Source organism: Kwoniella europaea, chromosome 3 (genome assembly GCF_036810445.1).
Source record: "Kwoniella europaea PYCC6329 chromosome 3, complete sequence".
Lineage (NCBI taxonomy): Eukaryota > Fungi > Basidiomycota > Tremellomycetes > Tremellales > Cryptococcaceae > Kwoniella > Kwoniella europaea.
Genome location: NC_089489.1, coordinates 663,899 through 683,140, shown reverse-complemented (window position 1 = coordinate 683,140; position 19,242 = coordinate 663,899). Strand labels below are relative to the sequence as shown.

The window sequence follows — 19,242 nt, the reverse complement described above, 5'->3', positions numbered from 1 at the left end:
GTCATTCTCAGACTTGTTTCCTTGGCTTGGAAGCAGCTTCAGCATTCATATGATATCCTCTTGCACCGGCGGACTATCTTCTTGCTACTTTCAGCCTACGCCCGATGCCGCGAGAGAAACCACCATGCGGCAACCCGTTATTCTTGAAATGGATGGAGGGTAAGTTGAGCATCTCGCGTATCGCATTAAATCAAGGCTGACAGGTCTTGTCCATTGATTAGAACTTCGGGACGCTGCTAGAGAAAAGAATATGAAATCTGCAGAAGGGTACAACAAAGCATGTCGCTCATTGCAGAACTGTCCCGTCACCTATACACGGCCTAGGGAATTAGTCGTCCTTCAACATATAGGGGAGAAGACTGTAGCTATCTTGGAGAAGAAGTGGAAGACGTATTGCGAGGAGAATGATATAGTGATGGATTCACCTGCAAGTGAGCTCATTTTTTCCTTCGCTACTGGTCTAAGGAAGCCTTATCTTACACTGATGATACTAATGTTGTTCAACAGAGACCAAAAACAAAGGTAAATCGAGAGCTACCCCATCCGATGACGAATCTGCCAATTCCTCTACAGATGCAGCACCAAAAAAGAAAGCTCGTAAAACCTCTAAACCCAAGGCATACATTCCAGCTAAAGGATCAGGATCATATGGGATTCTAATGTCGTTAGTACTCGCGATTGATAATCCCCAAATCAACACTCAGGTGTTCTTGACGAAATCAGAGGTTGTAAGAGGTGCTCAGGATTATTGTGATTCATCATATGATCATTCGGAGAAGGGAACTTATTTCACTGCGTGGAGTGGGATGAAGACTTTGGTCAATAAGGGTTATGTGTACGTTACGGGGAATCCACATAAATATTGTTTAACAGAGGAAGGATAGTGAGTTCATCCAATACCGTGTGTCGATGCCTAGCTCTAGCTGACCGATTGTGCGTTGTCCAGTGACGTAGCTGTGACTATGAGGAACCTCAGACCTGAGCTCGGTCATATTGAGAGACACCCATTCCTGCATACCCCTGCTGTTGGCGTATCGAACACGACTGTCATCCCATCTCGCAACATCCCGCCTGCTCAGACACCGCTCACCCGAGTCCCCTCCCATACCTCGTCTCGTTATGTATCTCCGGAGAAACCTGTTTCTCGTGCGAAGCCTGAACGATTCCAATTTTGGTATATAGGTATGTCTTCTGTTATGATTGACGAAATCAACCCCATTGGACATCAGTACTGATTTTGTTTGCTGCAGATTCGTCCGGAAATCGAGTATCCTCCCTTTCATCTTCCACCATACGGTTAGACCCTACGGAATTCACTAATTTACGCAAGATCGAATTCAGATTCTCCCAACGCAATCACCCTTTCGCCTCCCAACTCCGCTTGGTAGACGACCATTCGCTCGCTAGGGTCAGAGACGATACCGGTCAATCCACCTTATTTGGATACGTAGTGGAAGAAGAAGCTCCTCCCACCTGCAGCAAATTCGACGAGGAGCCGGTTCTCACAAGTAGAACGAAGAGAAGGTCAAGTGGATCACCTGTACTTGACCTATTAGACAGTATTGCTCCCGATGAAGATGATGAAGCCTTGGTATCCATATCTCAAACTCCCAAACCCAAAGCATCTTATCCTATCGATGATCTGATTACAGCTGAAAGGACGTTCGCCCGAACCGTCTCTGCACCTGCCAAACCCCAATCACCGATATCAAACTTGGCGGCTGAAGCTGCACTTCAAGGACAGGTCGGTGGACAGGCATCCAATCGATCACACTCCTTGACAGAACTTGATAAACCATCAAAACCTTCTAGACCTGCACCCAGATTATCGTCACATATTCCTACCCCCACTGTCCATGTGCATCTCGATCAACCCCTTCCTCCATCCTCGACGATCGCATCTACCGATAAGATATCGACTTTTCAGCCTTCAAACGCTATTGTATATCCTCCCGGAACGTATGAGATCGTTCTGGTCGTTGATACTAGAGAAGTGGAGTCTCGGTCAAACAGGGACAAGATCGCCGAAACGCTTGCTGCGAAAGGGATCAAGGTGGAAACTAGGGCTTTGAGGCTGGGCGATATGTGCTGGGTCGCTAGGAGGACCGTGGGTGATTTAGGCGGAGAAGAGGATGAGTGTGTGCTGGATTATGTGGTGGAGCGAAAGAGATTGGACGATCTGTGCAGTTCTATCAGAGATGGAAGGTATAATGAACAATGTGTGAGTGGAATCGGTTTATCAAGATAGATCATCAGTACAGTGACTAAGGGTTTATTGATGCTCTTGTAAATGAAAGTTTCGTCTCTCCAACTCGTGTATCAACCATATCTACTATATCGTCGAAGATTGGCAAGTCACCGAGAGAATGGAGTATCACGGTCTACAAATCATGACTGCCAAATCCCAGATTCAAATCCATAATCGTTTCTTCCTCAAGGAGACACACAAATTATCAGAGACCATAGATTTCTTGACGACCATGACGAAAGTGATCCAATCTTCCTATCGCGATAAATCGTTGTATATTATACCGACGCGATACCTCTCTCGATCTACTTACAAATCCCTCCAAAATCACCTGAAAGAGACTTATCCGGATAAAGAATTCTTGACGAGTTTCGGGGCATATCAGGAATTAAATGATAAATCAGCTTCACAGACTTTGAAAGAGAAATTCGCGAGAATGCTATTGTGCGTTAAAGGGATGAGTGCGGAGAGGGTATCTTCAATATTGGATATTTGGGAAACACCCCGATCACTATACGAGAGTCTGAAAAGACGAGAGGGACAACCGAAAGAGTTGGAAGTTGTGGATGAAAATACAGGAAAGAAAAGGAAGAGAACGAAAGAGATGTTCTTTGCTGATCGTGTTAAAGGAGAGGGAAGGAGGAAGATTGGTGATGCCCTTAGTAGAGAGGTGAGTAATTCATGGACGGACCATATGAAAAGATGGAAATCAGAGTATGAGCTGATTGATGAATGTTTTGCATCAACATCATGTAGTTGTGGAAAGCTTTTATGGGAAGTGAAAATGGCGAGAAATGAAGCACTGTATGCGGAGTGCAAACATCATCATAATCATATCACTTGACTTGTTGTATCAGTATCAAATGTACATAGTTAGCATAGTATCTTGATGCATGTCTTGTATAAAGGGAAGAATTCTGATCATCATTTTGATAATCATTTCACTAGAAAATGATATCAAGAGGATAATCTCCTTCGTTCCCATCTTCACCAAGTATCGTCATATTCATCACTTCATTACACACTCTATCTTGTCCGATGCCCTGACATCATCATCCTTGTATAGGCTGATCCAAATAAACAAAAGTCCATTAGTAATTGTTTCTTCGTCACCAACGATATCAAACGATAGGCAACTCACAATCCACTGTCCCATAATTGCAACTGGTACACCCCACGTATCCCTCCTGATGGTCACACTAAAACAGCATTTGATCTCCCTGAACTCATCCATCATACCATTATCTGATGCACCATCGTGGAAACTCTGTGGTAAAGCTAGATCAGGAGGTGGTGGAGCCGGGAAAGCAGATTTTGAAGGGTTGGGAGTAGGTGCAGCAGATAGGTGTCGAGGTTTATGTCGAGTCAGGGATAAGGGGATGTGTAAGGTACAGGAAATGTACATTGATCTTTGATCTATGTATGCGTGGATAGGCAGGTTAGCGAATGTCATTAAGGATGCAAAATGATGTCGAGGTTGAGAAAGAGGTGTGCGAGGGAGAGAATTGTTTTGTCGGTAAAAAACAACACTACTCACTTTGATCAAAAGCTATCTTAGCATATCCCTCCCAATACCTAACAGCACTTTCTTCATCCATCAATTCGTACACGCACAGTTGTCCATCTCTGAACATGGACGCAGGTATACCAGTCAAGTTGGAGAATTCTTGATTGGCTTTTTGGATTTCACCTGTTCGTCGCCATATGCATGATGGGGTGTGAATAGCTGGACAGTAGACACAAGGTAAAAATTATATTAGTATAAGAACAAACGTATGATAACGGACGATACGAGGGGAGGTAGCGAGAGGGAAGTGATATAAAATGTTTATTTGGACTTGAAAGCCATCAGGGGAGGAGATTACCCAACTCACATGCAAATGTCCTGTCATACTCCAACATCCACCTTTCCATAGCCTCTTCTACAAATACCAAATCCACATTCGTGAGTGTTCTAGCTATCTGTCTAAATTTCGGTCGGAATCCAGCTAAAGCAGCTAATATACGTCGGCGCGAATCGGGTGATATGCTTTTACCCAAAGCCTGATGAGGTGTGAGGCCTATAATCAATCAATCATCCCAAAAGGTCAGCTTATCATTTTGGTCTTGACTGTATCTTGACAACTGTAGTTGGACTTACCCGTCAACGGCAGTCTGCCATTCCTTCCTATTCCTCCCGGAGCCGGACTATCCGTCTCGCTGCCTGCTCTACTTTCTATCCTTGGAGCAGCCCTGCCAGATTCCATCCACTTGTTCATCCTCTCATAACCCTTCACATAATCATATGGTTTCAACAGACCAGCGTCGTACTTCGCTTTGATCACCTGAGCCAATCTTGCCGCTCGACTTCCATTAGGTTGGTCCGCAGCGGCCATCATGAATTTATCGCTGATAAAACAAAATCATCAATTCACAATCAAAATGAGCAAATCATCAAGTATGACTCACATCCTTGACATGGGTACGACCTTTCCTTTTCCCTTGTAATTACTCGATCCACCGAACGCTCCTATCAGGTTCTGAGAAGAGAGGTTGGCAAAGTCTGGTGTGTTGGTTGTACTTGTACCCATATCATCTGACATGGGCACTTGAAGAGAGTTGTTGGGATCATTACTATCCAGTGACTGCATAAAGCTGAAGAAATCACCTGGAAGCGCAGGTACACCCAAGTCTTTCATGAATTTGCTATACCAGACATATCAATTTCGTATTCCAGATATATACACATGAGTAACTCACTTCAAAGCAGCTAGTTCCGAATCGTCATTCGAGTTACCCCAAGATGGAGGAGGCATACTCCCATCGCCATTCGAATTCATATTCCCATTTCCTGTCAAATCAGGTTCTAACTTCACTGGAGGAGTCTGCTGAGATAATGTCTGATTGAGTTGAGAAGGTGCAGAGTTGAATTGCATTTGGTTGGATGTATTGGGGAGTAATGGCCATGACGGAGGGAAGTTGGGGTCAGTGTACATGGGTATCTGTTGCTGCTGTTGTTGTTGTTGTTGTTGATTCTGTTGAGGAAGAGTAGGAATCATCGTCGGCTGTGCTGAAGGTTGTGTCGAGGGTTGTACAGTATTGGCGGATGAAGATTCTGCACCACTAACTTGAGATGGCGATTCGGTCACTTGGCTTGCTTCCGACTGATGCGAGTGGGAATGAGTAGGGTGATGAGGTGGTGGTGTGAAATCTCGACATAGATGAGGGATTTCACGTTTTATACTGTCAATTGAATCAGCTATGTAATCTCCATATAAGTCTGATCCATTTGAACTCACCACCTCTCACAAGGTCTTCCACCTTCACAAACCATATGACTGTATAACCAAATTAGCCCGTCTTTCATCGTTATCCGAACCAAACGATGTACAATCGTACTCACCTCCTTCTACAGTACACACAAGCTTTTCCAGACGACCTCTTTGTCCTTTTCTTCCTCGGCTCCCCATTCTTCCCCAGCCCTTCGGCTCCATGAAACTTTTTGGCCGATTTCTTCTTGGCTATACCGGAAATCTTACTCGGTCCATGCCCATTCCCGTTACCATGATGTTGTTGGATGATCTGCGTGAAAGCTTCTGCTGTGCTTTGTTGTTGTTGTTGAGGATCAATGAGGTTGGAAACGTAATCATCAGGATTGAAAGAATTGAACGAGGTAGGCTTCAGATTCGGTACGATACCTCTCAAGCTCGATGCTCCGAGTTGGGAGTGCAAGCTTGACGCACCGAGTTGAGAATGAAGATAGGTATAGGGGTCTGGGGTAGGGTTAGGGTTGAAATGTTGGATGGAAGATGATGATGAAGTCGTTCGTGATAATCCGGGAAATATTGGGACCGAAGATTGTCCATTGTTGTTGTTATTATTTGGATCTTCATATAGAGGATACCCAATCATATTGTTATTCATCTTCACCAATTAAGGGCAGGAAAGATCCGGCGTAAGTGTGAAACAGACCTTGTTCGAGAGGAATGTTCAAGCTAGATGATGGGTGGTAGGTTTATAGGTGATAGTCGGATCAGGCCGGATTAGAATGATGATAACGATGACGGGAGAGACATTGAATAGATTCCTATATGACGGTGCGCGACTGAATGTGTGATTTGTATTAAATGGATAGATGAGACAATGATTCTCACTGTATGTATGATAGGGGTATGGAGAGGATGTTGGGTATGGGACGAGTGTCAAGAGAATTGTACGCAGTGGGATTGGCTGAGTAGAGTAGAGTAGGATAGGATAGGAGGATAGGAAGGACTCGCTACTGCAGATGTAAGACGATACAACTGTAAAATTGTGGATTTGTATTTCATGGTTTACATTTTGGGGGTTTAAATACAAATAACGCAACTGTCAGACCTGCTGAACCCTGAATCCCACTGCTTATTCTGCTTGTTCCGAGCTAACGTGGGAATTACCGACATATAACTAACACTCCCACATGTTACATGTTGCGACTGTAATTAACCGCGTTCGCGTTGATCTATGATCAAGGACAGGTCCTACCTATGGTTACTCCTGCCTCGGTTCAAGTCCTCATAACATCACGGGTATTCAAGACATATGGAGCTCTGAGTAGCACTCGAGAGTTCCATTTACATGGGTGAGTAGAGGCCATCCGGAAATGCTGAGTACAAGCATTATAGTTCACAATCGATTTGATAGAGAAAATCATTCATAAATGTCCAAGAAGATACTACTGACATGAAGTAGACAAACTACGAGTGATATTATGTTCGCGAGAGAGTTAAAGAGGCTTCATTTCATCTGATTGTCCAAAAGATTTTAGAGATATATAGTGTAGGTGGAGATACTAAACTATGTACAGTCGTGTACAGTTGTACGATAAAATCCTGTCCTATCTTAATTATCTGATCCACCAGAAGAAGAATCGGGAGTAGATCCCTCTCCAGGAGCAGAAGAACTACCGGTGCTTTCACTACCTCCACTGATGGGATTACCAAATTCGTCACAATCGATTCCGATTCCACCTTTGCCTCCAGTACTGCTGCTTGGAGAAGAGCTAGAACCAGTCGAACCGGAACCACTGATGGAGTTACCAAATTCGTCGCAGTCAATACCGAATCCACCTTTACCACCACTACCAGTTCCTCCAATAGGTGAAGAACCACTGGAACCACTTGGGGAACTACCTCTGGTAAGACTGCCAATGATATTTCCAAATTCGTCGCATGGGAGTTCAGGTGTAGAGGAAGAGGTCTCACATCCTTCTCCTGTACATCCCTCTGAGGGAGTAGAAGAAGATGAAGGAGTAGAGGCTGGAGCGGTGGTCGCTCCAGTATCACCTGATTCACCACCTGAGCTACCTGAGTCGGGTGTAGAAGGGGAAGATGTGGTTGGTACAGCTGCAGCTTCGGTAGTCGCTTCAACAGGAGCCGAGGTCGTTTCCTCTGGGGTTTCGACTGGGGCAGCAGAAGAGGTGGTAGGCACCGCGGCCATTTCGGTAGTCGGAGTTGCGGCTACTTCCGTGGTGGGTGCAGCGGCCATGTCGGTAGTGGGAGCAGGGGAGGTTGACTCAGAGGTCATAGGAGCCGGGATGGCATTGACGGCTATATCACGTGAGTATCAGTAAGACTGTACTACCGAGAGGAAGGGGGGACTTACCGGTGGATGCCAAGAGAGTGACGATACTGAAAGCGAGGGTGAATTTCATTTTGTATAAAGTTGTTGGAAAATACAACGGAGCAGAATCAAATTGGGTGATTTAGATTGAAATGTCTTGGAGGGGATGGGGATGGGGATGATGATTGAAAGATCGGAGAGGGTTGATGATGGTTTTTATAGTCAAATAACCGTCAATCAAATCGAATGGTATACCATATACACACTAGGAAAAGAGATCGAAAAGACAAAGAAAGTATCTTATGGGAATTTGATCATCTGCGGATTGACTTCTCCTTCCCTTGGAATCATGGGAATGTCCAGAAACCATATCTAATCGCCTCTTCACTCCTTTGTCGAATGACCGAGTACCTTCCAAACCTTCCAAGGTGAAGTTTCCACATTTGAGGCTAGCGTAGGATTCCAAACATAAAGGCATATTCCATCTGTGTGATACTAACATCAGCAGAACTGCGGAAACCTTTCAATGAAGACGGTGTGATCCGGATACTATCCTTTATCTATTGGGTGTTAAAGGTCAGCCGTCGATGTCCATCTTTACCATAATTGTGATGTCAAGCTGCGGATCCAGATGATTGGTCTGACGTAGCGAAAAGGGTTGAACGCTTTTTTCCTCCCCTAAACATTGTGTGACTTCTGTCTGTTGAAGCTGTCGACAGATTGCCTTTCGAACTTTTCCGCGCCCATGCGCAGTCTGATTCTGGGAGCGATAGATGATAAGTGCGGGATCCGCAGGTGGATTGCAATAAAGTATAGCATGAGAATGAGACTGTGAAAGACGATGATTTAGGAGATGATTCTCAGTCCGGGAAAAGGAAGGTGGTCACGGAAAGTGGAGGTCGGATGAGCAGGTTAGAAAGGTAACGGTTAAAAGGCTAAACGTCAACTCCAGTATGCAACCTCAAAACCGTACACGGGGATGGCATAAAACAATCCACCCGTCCTGCCAAACAAGACCGCCATGCATCACTGAGCCTTCCTTCCTTGTCATGAGCAGTGGATGGTGAGCTCTCTAACAGGTACTGTTTGTTCTGAGATTATGAAGTTGACCACATGGTGTAGCGGAAACACTCAAAGGGATGGTCTGTTCGGACACTACAGTACGGGTCAGGAACATGGCAAAAGAGGAACCGTGCTCATCATGCATCGTTAGTGCACATCCGAAACAAAATCCTCATCGAGCAGTGCTCAGGCCAAGGTTCTGAGATCCATCCATCCATACCTTTACACTGATCACTCATGAGTGCTCTCTCTCCACTATAACGTACTAACTCTATCGTTGTAGACCTGACTAGTACCCACTTGTGATCAAGCTAGAAAAGGACCATACAACTCATCTTCCACCACATTTCAACCATCGAACGATCAAAGGGATCTGCTGTACATACACCCAAGAGATAAAGGAGAGTAGAATACTCAGGTAATTGAATACTCACCATTGTGCGACACACAACTTAACCAATCGAGGAGTATCGAACCCTTGAAACCCCTGGTATACCGTATAACCGCAAAACGTCAATGATAGGTTTGCGGACGTTTGCGTACAATACTATCGATACTATTGAGAACTCGTCTCTGTAGAAAATACCAAAGACTTAAAAAGATCAGAACGGAATGACCACCTTTCCACGACACCCACTTCAGGTCGATCGTCCTCATTCAGGATCATCCCATTCCTATCGAACTTCCTTGACTCCCTCGACTCACTCAACGGCCCCAAGGGACAGTACGACCACTCCCCCTCGTACACCTTCACCATATCTCCCTAGCCCACCTTCACCCAAGATTACTCGTAATGATGCGTTACCATCGATACGAATAGACGATGATGGCGATGAGAATGTAGAAGAAGGTCGCCACAGAAGAAAAAGTCTAGAAAGGACAAGGAGTTGGGCTGAAGAGGTCGAGAGGAATAGGAAGAAGCCGGAGAGGAAGGGCAAAGAGCGAGTAAAAGCGGTACGGGACAATGAGAATAGTCCGTATGGCCAACCTTTCTGTGAGTCAAGTGAAGTGGAATTCACCTCACCATTTGGACCATCGATCAGATCCGATATACTAATGTACCCAAGGGTAGAAGCTAATATGTACCACATTGCACGCTATAGGGTCAGTATCGACCGAAGTGATGGATTCATTGGTTGAGGCTCTCAGCCCTTCGTCATCCGAACCATCACATCTACCCAGTGCCGCTAAAGTGATAGCTGCCAATAGAAGAAGAAGTTATCGTATAGATAGTGATTCGGATGAAGGTAAAATTGGGGAAGAAGATGAATGGTGGAATGAAGATACCTATCGTCAAAAGGGAAGATCGACTTCAATGAGGCTACAGGTGGTGCAGCCTCATTCACATAGGGAACGACGAACGTCAGAAAGAGCTAGAAAGTCAAGTGACAGGACCACGAGAAAGGATGAGAAAGATAAATCAATTAGATCGAATGAGAAGATAGCTTTAATCTCTTTGCCTAGTCCTACAACACCTATCACTCCTACTACGCCCAACAAACCTGCCAAAACTTCCACTCCCACAACGCCTATCTTGTCTATTGATGATATCATCAGGAAACATTCACCGGGAGTGACGAATGCCGAGAATGTCGTGAAAGAAAAAGCAAGGAAGGAGATCGAAGGAGTAAGACCTAGGTTGGCTAGCATCAGACCGAAATCTATGGACATTCTTACGCAACGGAAGAAGGAACTTGGCCATACGATGGGACAGTCGCCTGAGAAAGTTGTGCAGAATAACGACGAGAGTAGCAGCGTAGCTTCCGTACCTCAGAATTCTTCCCTGACTCAAGATCTCAGTACAGCAGATGATATGTCAAGAACCAGAAAAATATCATTCGCCCAATCATCAACACCTTCCGGTCCATCTCGAACCAACAGTCTACCAAATGTGAAACCGATCTTACGAACATCTCAAAGTACACACACCACACCTCGAAAATCAGCTCTCAATACAAGTGTCAGTTCTGGACAAGCTACTGGCACGGCGAACGAAAGCTTGGAATCGTTCTCCCAGGAAGTGAAGATGACTACAGCTTTATTAGATCAGCTTGAACAGTTGGAAAAATCATCAACCATCACATCAATTTCCTCTACACCCACTTCGAGTCGCAGGATAAGTTTTCAAATTTCACCCGATAAACGATTTTCTGCATCCGTTCGACCAATGACACCTACCCGAAACTTCAATGGGAATGGGAATGGGAAATTATCTAAAAGGAAAAGTATGCCTGAATCGAGTCTTATAGCACTTCAATCTCAAGCACAACTCGATATTCAAAATCACTCTTATGCTGTATACCTTAGATCGACTAATCTCAACAAGATCATAACTCTACCAAGACCATATCCCGAAAACCCACTTCACATATCATTAGCAGAAGTTGGTCATCCCCATGGTAAACCTGTAATAATTTTTCTAGGATTAGGATGTGTTAGATATTTGATTGCTTTATTCGATGACATTGCCAAGACGTTTAATCTCAGATTGATCTGTATAGATAGGTGGGGATATGGAAAGACCGATCAAGTGTCTTCGGATAAACGAAATCCACTGGATTGGGCGGATATAGTCACGAGGGTTTTGGACGTATTGGGTATAAGGGATTTCCAAATCTTGGCTCATTCTGCTGGATCACCTTATGCTATGGCACTCGCTCTGAGAATGAGGGACAGGGTGAAAGGGAAAGTACATTTGTTGGCACCCTGGGTAGGAGATATAGATGAAGGTGAGTTTCCAATTAACACCAAAAATCTGGCGTCGTTGTTGATTGATTTGATCCCCCTGTTAAGGCTACAAATGGCTTAAATATATACCTAACACAGTGATCAGATCTGCCACCGCTGCCGAATGGAAATTACAATCGTATTTAATTGGTAAACCACCTCCACTGAGACATAAACCGATATCTCACGATGCGAATGCACCGGTACCTAGCGAAAGTAATTCAAGGACTACAACACCCCGGCCGGAAGAAGACTTGTTTGAAAGACTTAGAGAGAAAAGAGAATCAATGATCAGGTCGTCAAATCGAGATATCATCACAAATGTTGTTGAAAGGGAAAGACAAAGACCGCAAACCTCACCATCATCGGGTTTAGTCAGGAGGGCTTCAAAGAGATTACTGACTACACCTAGTAAGATATCGGTATCGAAGAACATGGACCGTCCACCCAGTCAGTCTGAACTGAGAAGATCTAACTCACCAACCAAGAATATTGATCCTCGAATAGGAAGTCCAATCCGACAGGATTCTGGCACATCCCTGACCTCGATTGGTAGTTCTTTACAAACCAGCTTGAAGACTCCAACTTCCATATCCAGATCCAGTCTATCGCAAGAGAGTCGAGCTAGATCATCGAGTGTTTTAGATAAAAACGACGACCTTGGAGTTGATGTTGAAGTCGGATTAGATATATATCCTAATGAAGGATTTGATCTGAGATCATCAAGTTCATTAGATTCTCAATTCATTACGTCCCCAATCAGTCGATCGGCCTTACTTCGAACAAAGTCATATACTACGTCAAACACAAGCACGAGCACGAGCCCGAGTGCAATAGACTATGGATCGATGAGTGCACCTTCAGGGGAAGGTTTCAGTACAGCGTTGAATCAAGCTTCTCATGCAGAGTGCGAACCTGGAACTACCTCTGATCTTCTATCCATAGTATTGAATAAAAACAAGGATGATATACCTTGGGGGTTCAGTTATACAGATTACACAGGATCGGTAAAAGTATATTATGGATCGATGGATGATAAGATAAGTGAAAAGAGTATGAGGTGGATGGAAAGATCGATGAATGATGTGGAGTTGATGGTGAGAGAAGGTGAAGGTCATAATTTGATGACGTCGCAGAGGGTTATGTGGGATGTATTTGAGAGTTTGGGAAGGGATGCGAGAGGGAGGTGATCAGTGGATGTGTTGTATTGGGGATTCGCTTTTCAAGTGGGTTTGATACACCATTTGCATCGGCATTGTGTTTATGGGTTATGTCTTGATGATAATGATGATACAGTATGATGATGACATGTTAACAATTAAATGGGACAAAGTCATCGTGCAGTGCAAGTAACGCGTCGCGTCAACTTGTGTTTGGTAATGTTTTGGAATTTAAGCGATTAAGCGATCGAACAAAGTTGATCGGGTTGAGTCAACCGGTGAAAGCAAACACAGAGTTTCATCTGCCTCTTCTTCGTTCCTCTTTCTTTTCTACGTCTATGTGTGTAACATATAGTGTATAAATGTAATATACAACAAGAACATTGGCCATGCCCACGCCGTTATCCCCTTCCTCATCTCAGGAGATAATACCAATCTCACCACCGCCTTCAATATACCTCAAAGGTAAAGGGAAGTCTACACCTACATCTATAGCATCTTCATCAAAATCTTTTACTACAACTACAGCCGATCTCAAAGAAAAGTCGAAGTCCAGGTCTGGATCTGGGTCTAAGACTGCTTCTGCGACTGTATGGAAATCGGAAGATGTCGACGATCAGATCAAGAGAAAGGCAACGAATGGTCAACGATCGGAATTATCGAAAAAGAGTAGATCGCAAGTTACCCAGAGGATGTTGAGTACTAGAGGGAAGGATTTGAACCCTATTACCAACTCGGATCTGTATTCTAGGTGAGTTGAAATGTCCTTTTGTCTAATGAATATGAAATATGCGCATTATGCATTGGGAATGACTATGTCGTACAAGTACGATGGACGAATGCCTAGAGGTTTAAGATATTGACAAACCATTGGATGGACACATAGAAAAATGATTAGACTGTATAAGCTAATTATATGTGCATCTATCTACACAGAACCGACCACTTCGTATCCTGTTCTACGGGACATCAACAATCCAACCGAGGAGGTGGGAGCGAGGGTTCATGGACTTATTGGCAAGTTCGTTCGGCCCAGATGAACGATCAAGCTAGGCCCAAGGTGAATAGAGCTGTTCCTTTTCAATTTCTTTTCTTATCGACCGCCATGAGACAGCTGCTTACAATGTTTTTTGAAATAGAAAACGGACATATTCAAAGGCTGCGTGGTCTATCTGAACGGATCGACAGGACCAAAAGTATCTAATTTACAGGTACAACATTTGATATCAAGTAATGGAGGTAGATTGGCGTAAGTGTGGATCCTCTCCTACATCCCTTGGCTTATTTCCAAACGCGGTAGAGAGATAGATTTCCAGCAGGTCAAATGCGAAAAGATGACAGATGGGCTAATGGGAATTTTATGACTTGATAGCCCCACGCAATCATCTTCCTGTACACATATAATAGCCAATGGTGGATTATCCGGAACGAAAACTCAGAAACATATCGATGGTCAGGGAACGCGAGGTGCAAGTAGACGTCCGAAAGTTGTCAAAGTTGAATGTGAGCCTAAATCCCATCGTTACTCGTAAGTATAGGGCAGCACATAATATTTCAATGGTACGCAGGGGTCCTCGATTCGGTTGAAAAGGGCCAGAAATTGTCAGAAGCTGGTTATGGAATGGTAGAAGATCCTGTAAGCTCATCATGCTCGATTTTGTGAGGAAGCTGACATGTCCAGGGTCTGTGGTCAGTCACAACCTAATTTGTTCAAGACGTTGGGGGTAAAACCGAAATTAAAGTCTGAAATCACCCAGAAATGATATGCTGATTTGCAGCGCACTTCCGTATAATGTGGTCTTATAATTTGCCCAGTAATCAATTGTTGTACCACTGGATTGTCATATTGTTGTACGATTGTAATGGCATGTCACGTTGATGATGATAATTTACATACTATTACATGAACTCCTGATTGATCTCAATCTCAACAACACACCCACTCTCCTAATTGACTATTTCTAATATATGATCTTCTTGATGCACAAATACCATACCAGCTCGAAGTTAATCCTAATCCTCATCTTCATCGTCATCATCGTAATCTTCCCTGACCCTCCTCCTCTTCTCTCTCCTACCACCATCATCCAAATCATCCTCATCTTCATCTTCATCTACATCATCTTCGTCTGCATCTCTTCTGGTATTCGACTTGGATTTGGATTCAGGCCTCGAGTCGTATTCCTCTTCTTCACCTTCTGCATCTTCATCTACATCCTGAGTAGGTCTATCCGGATCAAAAGATACGCCGCCGCCTCGTCCGTGAGCTAATGGCGAGGGTGCTCTGACCGGTCTGATAAGTGAAAGTAAAAAAAGAAAAAAAGTTATCAGTTGGCGTACATGTTATCGGAATGGGTTTGCTTTGTTCACTGATAGATGACGTAGTAGAGGCACCGATGTACTGATATGGAATACTCACCTCTGCTTGGGAGGTTGTTTCGCCCTGACTTCTTCACAGGCATCTACCCAACTATTCATTGAAACACGAACGAATCAGCTAAATCCTCTCTACGAGTCATGATGGAATATCTAGCTTACTCGCAATAAACATCAACAGGTACAGAAAGAGCTGTCATCATCATTGATGTGTCAGCTTCATGTCCTACACACCGAAGGCACGATAGTTGGACTGACAATTTATAGGTGACGTGAATCTCTGCCCACAGACTTTACACGTTAAATGACCAAACATCGATTGTTTATCGCTAAGTCGTATGCGACATGAGATATCAGCTTACGAAATCACTGTGAATCCTTATCTAGCTGACCAAGTGATGAGTGGAAGAGAGAGAAAGACATACATTTTCACTGTCACTGCTTTCTCATGATTGCAGAACAAACATTTGAAGACACTTGCTAAATACCATTGAACCAATGTTAGAATAAGTCGATCACCATTGGTGTTGACCAAGAGAAAATATATGACATACATAATGGTTCGGCCTTCTTTTTGGCTTGGGGTTTCTTCGCTGCCTTTCTCTTACCCATCTTGGCGGATCAGGTATATCTATTGGCTGTTATGTAGGATGAACCAGATGAAGAAAGATGCTATTTGTAAGGGTTACAGTCATCTTGCATCTTTTGGTTATGGGACGTTGTGGATGTTATGTATACGGAGATTTGACGTAACTCCGTTGGTGACTAGTCGGTGGGTTGAACGAATACGCGTTCAACGATGATGATGATGATGTTACTTTCGATTCTAAATTGTTCATTAACAATTATTCCTATCCCACCTAGACTATATACCAGCATAGAAGATTACCAAAATGGAAGAAATAGGTATAGATCTCAAACTCGAGGTGAGCTTACTATCCGCCTTCTGAATGAAATGGTCAAGCCGACGAATGTAGTGTGATGTGCTGACGATGAACGATCAACGCAGGACCCCACTCTCCCATCTCAAATATCGGAGAAACAAGCTCTCCTCAACTCGTTGCCTACCAGCGACGAAGAGCTTTATAGTACCTGGAAGAAGCTGGAGGGTCATAGAGAGTTCCTGGAATTGCAAGAGGTATGTATCCTACTGTTTATTCCCTTTCCAACGAATGCAATGGTGTCGCTTACAATAACGTTGAACGTGCTGGGCCTCAATAGGAATATATCAGAGATGAAACTCAAAACTTACGAAGAGAATTGCTCAGAGCGCAGGAGGAGGTGAAGAGAATCCAAAGTGTACCTTTGGTCATTGGACAATTCTTGGAACCTGTTGATGAGAGGAGAGGTATCGTTGGATCGACTACTGGTGGGTATCTCGCTTTCACCATTATTGTTCTTCTACGCCATGAACCAGCAACAGAATGCGCTTTCACTGTATTTGATGTTCTATTCTGACTGCTAACTCTCATGTCAATCCACAGGCTCAAACTACGTCGTTCGAATCCTCTCTACTCTCGATCGAGAATTACTCAAACCATCTTCTTCCGTCGCTTTACACCGACACTCTAACGCTTTAGTAGATATCTTACCACCCGAAGCAGACTCGTCCATAGCGATGTTAGGAGCGGATGAGAAACCCGATGTAAAATATAGTGATATTGGTGGATTGGATAGTCAAAAGCAAGAAATAAGAGAAGCGGTCGAATTACCTTTAATCCAAATGGATTTATATAGGAAAATCGGTATAGATCCCCCTAGAGGTGTTTTACTCTATGGTCCACCAGGTAAATCTTCTTCTACCACAATATTGCTCTTGTCGCGTACTGCGTAGTATAGCTGACTTGGGTGAAACTACCTCAGGTACTGGTAAGACGATGTTGGTCAAGGCTGTTGCCAATTCCACTTCTGCCTCGTTCATCAGAGTGGTTGGTTCGGAATTTGTACAGAAGTATTTAGGTGAAGTGAGTAATCGATCCAAGTCTCATCACGAAGCAATTTAGCTGATTTGCGGATGATATCTTAGGGTCCCCGTATGGTTCGAGATGTCTTCCGTCTTGCTCGAGAGAATTCCCCATGTATCATCTTCATCGATGAGGTGGATGCCATCGCGACGAAACGATTTGATGCTCAAACTGGTTCAGATAGAGAGGTGCAGCGTATCTTATTGGAGCTGTTGAATCAAATGGATGGTTTCGATCAACAAACTACTGTTAAAGTCGGTTGCATCTCATTTACTTATCATTAAGGATCACAGCTGATATCTGGTGTGATAGGTTATCATGGCTACAAACCGAGCTGATACGCTCGATCCAGCTTTACTCCGTCCAGGACGATTAGACAGAAAGATCGAAATGCCCTTACCATCCAGAAGAGAACGAAGATTGATCTTCCAAACTGTCACTTCGAAGATGAACCTTGGTCCGGATGTAGATCTGGAAGATTGTAAGTGTTCCTCGTTCATACTCTCGACATTGTAATGGTGCTGATCCACCATATGATGTGCAGATGTCTCTCGACCTGATCAATTGAGCTCAGCTCAAATTGCATCCATCTGCCAATCGGCGGGTCTTCAAGGTAAGTTGGGTCTTTAGATGGAGACCATGCAATCATAGCTGACCTTAATCGCCAACAGCTGTAAGGAAGAATCGATACGTCATTTTACCGGTTGACTTTGAGGAAGCTTGGAAGGTGAGTGGGGTGAAAAATGCCACATTCGTTTTGCTGTATTTGAAACGCCGTGAAATACCGCTCTCACGCGTCAAAGCTTGCCAAAATCCAAAATCCACCATTCAACTTTCGAAATTATCATTTGTGCATCTGTTCTTTCTCTCTTCCTGTTCACTAATGCTGTTGTGTATTTGTAGGGAGTTGTCAAGAAGTCTGATGAGACTCACGAGTTCTGTAAGTGTCGCTTAATAGTCAATTGTGATCATCTGCTAACGTACCAATTTCTCGCTCACAGATCGATAGATTATGTTATGTTGTGAGTTCCCTTTACTTCAATGAACACGAGGAACATCATCTGACTTTGCTATCTTTACAGTGTATATCCCATCCCTTTGCATGCAACAACAATGAACGAACTTGCACAACCCGTCGCCCATAGATCGCAGCTATCACTCAACCTCCCTTTTCCCTCTCACAATCCATTTTTATCATCCCCGCTCAGTAACCCATTACCTCGCTCTCACCCAATCCAGCGGTGACAGCGAAAGGCGTTACAAAAGCGAAGAGCTACTCAACTTTCCCTTGTTGGAAAGTCAACGTTCATTTGCTATTTCCTCGAGGTCTAGTATGACCATGTTGACGAGGTAAATACTTCACAGACGTTGGACATGCTCTTTCTTTTCTTTCCTTTCTTTCATTTTGTCTCTGATCAGAAGATGGAAGATGATTTGATTTGATGTATTGGGGTTTAGAGCAAGGAAACCTTGATGTAAAAGGAATATTATACGCTTAATTGATCGATATATTATTCCATTTTACATCTAGGTCTCTCTTTCTCGGAGAAACCAAACGGTGCTTAACACTCTGCGAGCGATGATTACCTATGTCGTCTTGCTATTTTAGGAACACCAAGAAAGACTTGTTTACGTCTCCTCCGCGCTCTGGAGGATGTACGTCCCCTTGTTACTCACCGACTCGGATTGACGGGATGATGATCGGTCCATATTATAGGGTACATCCTTAATTTTGTATATCATCGACTTTACATGTTCATGCATTTGTGCCGACATCGCCCTTCCATCGAGCATGCTCCATTGCCTATGATTATCTGCTTGAGTGAGCATGCGATAATTCAGTATTCAGTATTATGTATTATGTATTGTGTATTGTGTTGATGCTGGTTGGATCTAAGAGGACCTTTTTTTCGGATAACCGTCCCAAATTAGACCAAATTGACCTCCACCGATAGCAAACACGTTCCACATGAGAAAGAGTGCAACATGCGATCGAAATTACCTATCTATCTATCGTTAACATTCACTTCGTATGACTCCATACTTGCACTATAGCCCCGCTCGCCATCTGCCGTTCAGCTCAGTAATATCTCTACAGCAATCCGAACTTCCTTTGTTAAAAGAACCG

At 43.9% G+C, this 19,242-nt stretch overlaps 7 protein-coding genes across 7 annotated transcripts; 4 read left to right on the top strand and 3 right to left on the bottom strand.

Moving 5' to 3' along the window:
• Positions 1–104: 104 nt before the first annotated feature.
• V865_008125 (uncharacterized protein) lies at positions 105–3,046 on the top strand (the record flags this gene model as incomplete). Its single annotated transcript, XM_066231863.1, has 7 exons — positions 105–159; positions 222–431; positions 508–883; positions 947–1,182; positions 1,251–2,221; positions 2,298–2,918; positions 3,005–3,046. 7 exons carry the CDS (start codon positions 105–107, stop codon positions 3,044–3,046), a joined length of 2,511 nt encoding a protein of 836 aa, XP_066087960.1.
• A 254-nt stretch (positions 3,047–3,300) lies between these two features.
• Positions 3,301–6,139, bottom strand: V865_008124 (uncharacterized protein; the record flags this gene model as incomplete). The annotated part of the gene is made up of 9 exons (XM_066231862.1): positions 3,301–3,315; positions 3,390–3,664; positions 3,786–3,974; positions 4,123–4,308; positions 4,389–4,636; positions 4,697–4,933; positions 4,988–5,470; positions 5,527–5,565; positions 5,631–6,139. 9 exons carry the CDS (start codon positions 6,137–6,139, stop codon positions 3,301–3,303), a joined length of 2,181 nt encoding a protein of 726 aa, XP_066087959.1.
• A 966-nt stretch (positions 6,140–7,105) lies between these two features.
• V865_008123 (uncharacterized protein) lies at positions 7,106–7,916 on the bottom strand (the record flags this gene model as incomplete). Its single annotated transcript, XM_066231861.1, has 2 exons — positions 7,106–7,812; positions 7,868–7,916. 2 exons carry the CDS (start codon positions 7,914–7,916, stop codon positions 7,106–7,108), a joined length of 756 nt encoding a protein of 251 aa, XP_066087958.1.
• Positions 7,917–9,499: 1,583 nt separating this feature from the next.
• Positions 9,500–12,804, top strand: V865_008122 (uncharacterized protein; the record flags this gene model as incomplete). Its single annotated transcript, XM_066231860.1, has 3 exons — positions 9,500–9,881; positions 9,991–11,616; positions 11,681–12,804. The coding sequence occupies 3 exons, from the start codon at positions 9,500–9,502 to the stop codon at positions 12,802–12,804; spliced, it is 3,132 nt and encodes a 1,043-aa protein (XP_066087957.1).
• A 359-nt stretch (positions 12,805–13,163) lies between these two features.
• On the top strand, positions 13,164–14,537 carry V865_008121 (uncharacterized protein; the record flags this gene model as incomplete). Its single annotated transcript, XM_066231859.1, has 6 exons — positions 13,164–13,525; positions 13,711–13,834; positions 13,914–14,023; positions 14,147–14,277; positions 14,343–14,410; positions 14,469–14,537. The coding sequence occupies 6 exons, from the start codon at positions 13,164–13,166 to the stop codon at positions 14,535–14,537; spliced, it is 864 nt and encodes a 287-aa protein (XP_066087956.1).
• Positions 14,538–14,787: 250 nt separating this feature from the next.
• Positions 14,788–15,762, bottom strand: V865_008120 (uncharacterized protein; the record flags this gene model as incomplete). Its single annotated transcript, XM_066231858.1, has 6 exons — positions 14,788–15,067; positions 15,194–15,244; positions 15,313–15,343; positions 15,409–15,479; positions 15,576–15,630; positions 15,705–15,762. The coding sequence occupies 6 exons, from the start codon at positions 15,760–15,762 to the stop codon at positions 14,788–14,790; spliced, it is 546 nt and encodes a 181-aa protein (XP_066087955.1).
• Positions 15,763–16,043: 281 nt separating this feature from the next.
• On the top strand, positions 16,044–18,231 carry V865_008119 (26S protease regulatory subunit 6B; the record flags this gene model as incomplete). Its single annotated transcript, XM_066231857.1, has 11 exons — positions 16,044–16,076; positions 16,160–16,288; positions 16,372–16,519; positions 16,635–16,937; positions 17,014–17,114; positions 17,177–17,368; positions 17,427–17,595; positions 17,659–17,727; positions 17,786–17,841; positions 18,018–18,054; positions 18,197–18,231. The coding sequence occupies 11 exons, from the start codon at positions 16,044–16,046 to the stop codon at positions 18,229–18,231; spliced, it is 1,272 nt and encodes a 423-aa protein (XP_066087954.1).
• Between the last annotated feature and the right edge of the window lie 1,011 nt (positions 18,232–19,242).